Genomic DNA, 8070 nt, shown 5'->3' on the forward strand with positions numbered 1-8070 from the left:
AACCCTGGACTCTGTTGAATAATGGTTTTCGTTAAACGCTCATGGTTCAGTGCTCGAAGGATATTGACTGTGGTCATGAAACATATGTTTTCCACAGGAATCCAATGCTTATGGGCAATTTCTTTCAAATAGATGTAGTCAAGATATGTTGAATGGTAACCATAGGTTTTGGCAGTCATTCATATGGAAGCTGCAAATTCTGTTAAAGATCAAAATCTCTATTCGATACCTACTAACTAAAGATAATTTGGCCAAGGGTATATCTCGTGATGAGAATGAAGCAATGTATGACACTTATTTTTCTTATATATATATTTTTTGCGCTTTTAATATTGAGGATCATCCACTTGGTTCTGATCTACCTTCACCGACTAGCATCTTCAGTTTTGCCCGAGAATTGGTTGAGGGGGATAAGAAGGCAACTAAAGGCTCAAATTTGGGTGGGTGTATGCGTCTTATAGTGGACTATTTGAAATTGCCTAGTATTATTGTTTTTAATAAAGTTAGAATTTCCTACCATTTGCATTGATTTGTATTTGGCCCTTATTTCCGCTTCACCATGTGGAGGCTCGGAAGTATCTATCCTCCGGTGCATATTTACGGAGACGGTAATATGGACATTGTTTTACCATTATAGACGGCAGTCTAGCAATATGATTATTGAGGTGTTACTTAGTTCTACATGTACATTTTTTTATGTAGTCTTAGCCTTCTCATTCTTGTTTATCTTTTTGTTCTTTTATGATAGATTGAAACATTGTATTAAATGGTCATAGACTTTCAGTTTAGGCTGTCAACAAAAAGATGAGATGCAGGGCAGTGCTAATTGGAAAGAGAATTCTGAATAGCATGTGCTATTGACTCGTTTCTTGCATTCACCTTTATGCATGTTCTCGCCTATAATAAAACGCATAGAAAAAATAAGGTTGGGAACATACAAAAGGCCCACGAAAGAGACATGGCACACCATATAAAGGATGCGTAACATGGCATCATATTTGAAAGACAGCATACAGAGGAGTTGCGTGATCGTAAAACAAAGAACTGATAACAATCGACGTACTATTGATAAATCCACCGCCACAAAACCCCAAACTGAAAGGACCCAACTTGTCAAAAAGCATTCGACGCAAAAGCTGGCAAATGTCAAAAAGGAAGACTTACAACCCATGACACTTATTATGATATTTCACGTTCTTTTTGCTCCTACAGAAAACTGGTGTGCCGCAAATGTGATGAAAAACAGTGAAATAGAATGCTGCGATCGATATTGCAGACACAAATTTAATCATAGTTGTTTAAAACATTTAATCAAAATGTGTTGTATAGTTTTTGCACATATCAGTGCAAAGCCGTGTGGCACCTTGTCTCTCCTTTTGGTGACTATAGTTAGATCCTCACCTACCATCGGTTGTGTCGATCTTGTGTGGACTATTTGTGTTGATTTCCATCATAACATTCTGCTGAGGTCCTTAATCTATGTGTTTGAGTCTTTAAGATACATGGTTCCATAGCCATAACCATGTCAATATTAATACGTTAGCGAATAGTACGTCACGGTCAGACATGATAAAAGATGATTTGGTGTCACGTCTCCTCTAAAAGTAGCAAGGTTAGTTATCTCATGATGCGCAAAATCCATGTCTGAATCGTGTCACCAGGTTGCCATCTCCACTCTCTGGTCTCCACCTTGAAACCAACCCACATATAAAATGGAAAAGCAAAGTAGCATTTGGTCGATTCCACTTCATAATGCAGAATAGTCTGCTCAACAAGTAATAATCCCCTAGAACATTTTCTCAGAGTCAAAAAATAATTTAATATTATGCACCAATATGTATCTAGTTAGTTTTCTGTGCTGATTATACTTTCTCTAGATATTTTTCGAGTCAGAATTTATAGGTCAGTGGCCCAAGAGTACTGTGGGGTGGTGCACTTTTCTGTACTCCACATATTTAGCTATGCTTGAAATGGCAATACTATAGATTTAAAATAGAAATGCTGGGACCTATAGCTTAAGTAGATGCACCTGAATTACGTTGGAGTGTAGTAGGTGCACTAATAGCCTAATGCAATTATGCAATTGGTATTTTAATTGAAATCTCAGGATGAGGCCAAATAGTAAATATTAAAAAAGTTGCTTGCATCATTGCTCTGTGTGAAAGATCAAATATCGATACAAAATATTTGAAGAAGAAATTAGAATTAATTTAGTGCTTTCAACTAGAGAGTGCTAAAGAAAAAAGTATTGTCATCAGCAAGATATTTTGCCTTAAAATTACCATTGTGATGCTCCTTTGAAAACGCGGTACTCACATTGCTCATCCGCATTTTACTGATATTCATGTTTAGAACAAGTATTTCTTTCATGAAACAAGGAATATCGGAAAGAAATTCACCAAGAACATTATGATGTACGGACATTTGAACATTCTGAACTTCAATAAAACTATCGTGCAATATGTTTTCATCAAGGGATAATAGGACATTTGAACCTTCCAAACTTGAAGAAAAAAATGTTATATCAGAGTATAAATTGTTCTAGATACAATAAACATATCGGCGCAGCTTTGGTTTCCGGGGCCTTGTTCGTAAGCTATGACAGCAGCTCTTGTCTCGAGCGCAAGAACTTGGCAGAAAATTTATGTACGACAGAGTGGCCATTCCTTTTCATTAATAGGATAATGTGGCCTATTTTTTCCTATCCCATGTCACACAGTACATGTCAGCAGAGCGAGTGAGCCAAGAGGTGCGGCGACCTTAGAGCATCTCTAGTGGTTCCTCTAAATGAGGTCCTCTATATCTCCATATAGATGACTATCTATAAAGATTCCTTTTTAGATGATCTTAGTTTTTTAGTGGTTCCTCTATATCTAGGACATCTAAATTCTCTCTCATATAGTTTAGTAATATTTCAAACAACAACAATTCAATCACATTTTAGTATAGGCAATGCAATTCATATTTCAGTAACAGCAATTCAATTATATTTCAGTATACTACAGAAATTAGGAGCACGGTACAAAAACTAGCAGAGAAGATTGATCCCGTCCGCGTCGGGGTCCAGCGCCGCGGCCAGCGCCGCCGCCCAGCGTCGGGGTCCGATTTCGGCCGCCGCCTAGCGCCGCCGCCCAGCGTCGGGGTCCGATTTCGGCCGCCGCCCAGCGCCACCACCGGCCCAGCGGGAGACGCTCTCGCCTTCTTTGGTCTCCAGATGCGCGCGGGAAGGAAAGCGCGGGGCAGCAATTTGGTTTAGATGGCCGTGGCTTCGTCCTCTATATTTGGAGGATGGAGCGAGGATATGGGAGCTCCTCTAAATTTAGAGGACGGGATAGAGAGACCACTGGAAGCCTTTTTTTGCCTCACGACCATCTAAATGTCTTTGGATGGCCCTTTAGAGGAACCACTAGGGATGCTCTTACCGAGCCACCGTCCCAGTTGTTTTATTATGACAAGATGCATCGGTCAGGGTACACGAGGTCTCATCGATAACGAATCAACAATGGACCTCGCAGTGATCGACATGTACTATGATGTTAACCATCCAATCCTTTTCAATGCCTCCAGGAGAATCCATCCAAAAACCAACACAATCTCTGTCAAGGGGCGTTGCCGACCTGTGGTTATTACTACATTTTGGAACACATGACTTTTTCTCGCACGAAAACAGTTCAGTTCATGCGGGAGCGAAGAAAAAAAAAACCGTTTCGAACAAGCAACAATGAACATTATCATCTAAAATGTTGTAATGTTCTGTGAAGTAATCTGAGCAGATGTGATGTGATCTGCATTTACACAATGTAAATTAAAGTACATACAAGTTCATTGTGAAGAAAACCAAGCAATAACAGAGGTTAATCTCGAAGAGAGAAAAGAACAATAGCAGATCTTAATTTTGCAACAACAATTGGGCATTTTACATCAATCATGTTCTTGAATCTCAGAGTACAACAATGTGTTATTACATTATAATCATTAGTCATGGAGCAACAATTTCATGCAAGATCCTTCTCCACACCTAATCCTTGGTCGAAAACCAAAGGATGGGGGGCAATAGATACCATAATAATTCACAATCTTCACAGGGAGGAAGACAAATTTAGAAAGATCAACAAGAAAGTGGGCAGAAAAGTAGAAATAGTACAGGGAGAAATATTTCACCTAGACAAGCCCGCAACTTTGATACAATTGACTAGGTTCCAATTCCTCCATTTCCCTGAGCCGTGGGCAAACTCCAAATGGTAGAAATCTCATCACCTTCTACGCTAAACAACCTCAAAAGAATGTAGCCCCAGGAATTACTTGCAAGATGTCATCAGGCTAGTACCTTGCAGCTGGAGCTGTTCAGACTCTTTCATTCGTGTGTTTGTTCAGACTAGACCACCATCTCATCAAGCTGGAGCTGTTCGAGCCAGCCACCAATGACACCGGCAGCGGCGTCCTCTTCGCCATCAATTCCTTCACAATGGTTTGCTGACCGACCCAAGATGTGAATGTCCTCACTGTCAATGCTCTTGCGGTGATTTGCCGATTGGCCCAAGAAACCAATGTCCTCACAGTCAGTGCCCTCACGGTGGTTTGCTGATCGCCGCAAGATGCCAATAGAATCTGTTGCCATAGTTTCATTGATCGATGATTTCTCCGGCGTGGGCTCCTTTACCAAAGTATTAACCCATGAGAGATCCGGCTCATCGGTGTTGGCTCCAGACCGGAGATCGAACGACGATGACCTCTTGAGGCGGCCGAGCTCATCGTTGTCGGCACCCCAATCAGGGGTGCCAGAGGGCAGGCCCCATTTGGACCAGCTAGAGCCGACCACCGGTGAGCCGGCGAGGAGTGGGGCGCTGGAACCCAGGTCTCGTGAGCTCATGCTCCGCAGTGTATGTTGCTGCATCTTCTCCCGCTGCGCCAGTGCTGCGAGCAACCGGGAGCTCATTGGGGAGACCGGCTCCGGGGTGGCCGCAGCCCGTGGCGAGAGCAAGCTCTGCTGCTGCTGAAACTGGTTCAGAAAGGCGGCTTTGTGTGTCGGCGAGAACGCAGAGCCGCCCTGGTCGGCGTACCGCGGCGAGTGGGAGGCCACCATCTCCCCCGAGAAGAGCTCATCCAGATTTGACGGCACAAGCGCCTTCCCCCTCATCGATCGGACGGAAGAGGGCGATCCAACATGGTTGTCGTAGTCCGCCGCAGCGAGAAGCTCGTCGACCGCCATGGCCCTGGCGCTCAGCGAGGTCCGCAGCCGGCTCAGGTGCAGGTTCCCGGCGCTGCCAGGCAGGCACAGCGCCGGCAAGTTAGGCTGCGGCCACGACATGCCGCTCCCCCCGCCGGACGGCGACAGGGGCGGCGTGTACGAGGAGCCCGGCGAGGACATCCCCATCCCCATGGCCGCCATCTCCATCACGCCGCGCGGGGACGGCACGGCCGAGCCCGTGGAGACGTAGAGCGGCCGGAGCTCCTCCGGCGTGTGGGCGAAGAAGCAGACGCGGCGCGCGCAGGCGACGCCGTCCTTGCAGAGGCGCGTCCGGTACTGCGCCGGGTGGAGCCAGCTCTCGAACACCCCGTGCGCGTACTCGCACATGTCCCCTCTCCTGCAGCCGGCGCCCTTCTTGAACTCCGGGCAGGGCACGCAGCTGTAGTGGTACTTCCTGGGGTCCCTCCGGCGCGCGTTCTCGCCGGGGTGGACGAAGGGGCACTCGGTCCAGTCGTGGGAGTAGGCCCTGGAGCAGGCGCGGACCTTGAAGGAGTACATGCGGAAGTCGTCGGAAGCGTAGGCGCCGTTCTTGATGTCCGGGAGCGAGGGGTCCGGCGGCCACTCCTTGCGGGCGCCGAGGAGGGAGAGGATGTGGTTCTTGAGGGGCAGCGAGTTGGGCGGCAGCGCGACGAGGTCCGACGGCCGGCGGTGGAGATGGTCGAGGAGGGTGGGGTCGGCGCCGGCGGCGAGGAGGCGATTGACTGTGGCGGGCGCGGACGGGGCGCCACCCGCGGCGGCGAGGTGGAGCGGGGTGGAGAGGGAGGACGCGGTGGCGCGGTTCGGGTCGGCGAGGTGGGGCGGCGAGAGGAGGACGTCGAGGCAGGCCACGGAACCGTACGCGGCGGCGACCATGAGCGCCGTCATGGGCTCCGCGCCCCGGGCCGGGGAGTACCACGGCGCGGGGTCGTCGGCGATGGACGGGTGCGCGGCTAGGAGGTCCGCGAGCGCCCCCGCGTCGTCGTCCGCCGCCAGCTCCAGCAGCCTCGCCGAGACAGCCGCCCCATCATACTCGGAGGCCTCCCCCATGGGCCGGCGGCGCGCGATCGGAGAAGGTGTTCGACGAAATGGTGGAAAGCGAGGAGGCCAGAGGGAGAGGAGGGGAAAGGGGAGTGTGGCCTGGGTTTTTGGTCAAAACTAGGTTTTGGTTGTGGTTGGGGTTTTCAGGGGCTTGTCTTGATTTTACCCTTTGCTAGTAGTAATAATTGATGTGCTCCCTGGGCAAAACCGTAATTTTCACATTCTCAGCTTTGCTCCTTGGGAGATGGTGAATTTTGGTTCAAGTGCAATGGGTTTACAGCTTTTACCTGATTTGGTGGTGTTAATTTGGGTGGAAGAGGTTACCCTAAATCAATTCTAACTGCAATAGGGCAGAGGAAAAGATGCCCATTAGTTTGAGTGGAGGTGCTCACAAAGAATATTCATCCAATAGAAATAAACGGTCTGTCTCTTTCTCTTCGTATCGAGGGTACCTGTACTTGTGCTGCCACGTGCTTCCCTCACCTTATTCAAGAGTTATCATTTTGGCCAGACACAGCCACTAGCTTGGACCATTTATATTTCTTATTGGAACATACTTCCTCCCTTCCACATACTTTGAGATTCTAGCTTTGTCCTAGGTCAAATTCCTCTATATTTGACAGAAATTATTAAAATATACTAATATCCATAACATAGAATTAATATATGTACTACAAAATTATATTTTATGATGAATCTATTGAAACCAAATTGTGTTGTATACATTGGCAAAGCTTTAACTTGATTTATGTTTTGGAAAATAGAGATTATTTTCAGTTATGAAAAAAAAAGCACTTTACCAGACAAATTTGTGCATAAAAAGATTTCAAGAAATTGCAGCAAGTTTACTACTATTAACTATATTAACTAACGGATGATTAGTATTGAAATTCAAACTTATCACGTCTTTGATACGTCTATGTGAAACATCAATTAATCTTGAAAAAATTCCATTCACGATGTCATCAGAACCTAACACCGACACAAATTTATTTGATGTGGTGATGTGCGCGGTTGATTGTCTGTTTGTTGAGCTGGTTGGTCTTGTGATGCTAAAGTGCTTGTGACTAGGCCTTGTTTGATAGCTCTAGTTGTACGTATGGAGATCATGTGTTTGTGGTCTAATATTTGTCAACATATAAGATCTCGTGGATGACTTTTGCTGAAAGGGTTTATTTCATTTTCTTATTTTTTTTACCAAAAGTAGCGAATGAGCTACAATAGTAATGGCGTAAAAGCCAGGTGATAAATAAATAAGACAGAAAGAAAGTTAGAGAATAGATTCAGTTACTAGCTTATGTCTTGCTTTCTTTTTGATACCGGGTATTGCGTTTGATTATCTAAATAAAAGAACAAATTGTTCGTGGAATGGCATATGTATAAAACGGACATGCAATATTGTGAAATGCTAGGGTGCCAACTAGAACCACATAGGTATGTTCATTTTGAAGTATGAGCGCAGTTGAATCCAAATAAGATCTTTATCCCTAGAGCAGCGTTTTGGATAAATGGATATACTTTTGTATTTATACGCATGGGTGTGGGTGTTTCCGTCACTGTCCATTTATTTCTCGCGATTCATGCTCACAACCTATGTGCGAACCAAGTTATGTCATGAAAAAATATACTTTTTGTATGGATTGTGCAAACATACAAATTTGGTGCTAAAATAATGGTTTGCACGACATAATGATTCTCATATTTAGGTAGAGCACAAGTTTTTCCAAAACGTTACATCCGCACATAGAATGTGGATATGCACACATGATTTTTTTTTTAAAGAATATACATTTTTAAATGTACCC

At 45.4% G+C, this 8070-nt stretch overlaps 1 protein-coding gene across 1 annotated transcript; it reads right to left on the reverse strand.

Annotated features, from left to right (window-relative positions):
• Positions 1 to 4350: 4350 nt before the first annotated feature.
• On the reverse strand, positions 4351 to 6363 carry LOC127321443 (zinc finger CCCH domain-containing protein 67). Its single transcript, XM_051350483.2, has one exon. The coding sequence runs from the start codon at positions 6272 to 6274 to the stop codon at positions 4376 to 4378; it is 1899 nt and encodes a 632-aa protein (XP_051206443.1). The 5' UTR covers positions 6275 to 6363; the 3' UTR covers positions 4351 to 4375.
• Positions 6364 to 8070: the final 1707 nt, after the last annotated feature.

The sequence above is a fragment of the Lolium perenne genome, chromosome 5 (genome assembly GCF_019359855.2).
Source record: "Lolium perenne isolate Kyuss_39 chromosome 5, Kyuss_2.0, whole genome shotgun sequence".
In the NCBI taxonomy this organism is placed as follows: Eukaryota; Viridiplantae; Streptophyta; class Magnoliopsida; order Poales; family Poaceae; genus Lolium; species Lolium perenne.

Coding starts and splice junctions, on each gene's coding strand:
- LOC127321443 (XM_051350483.2), bottom strand. CDS start 6,274: ATGGGGGAGGCCTCCGAGTATGATGGGGCGGCTGTCTCGGCGAGGCTG.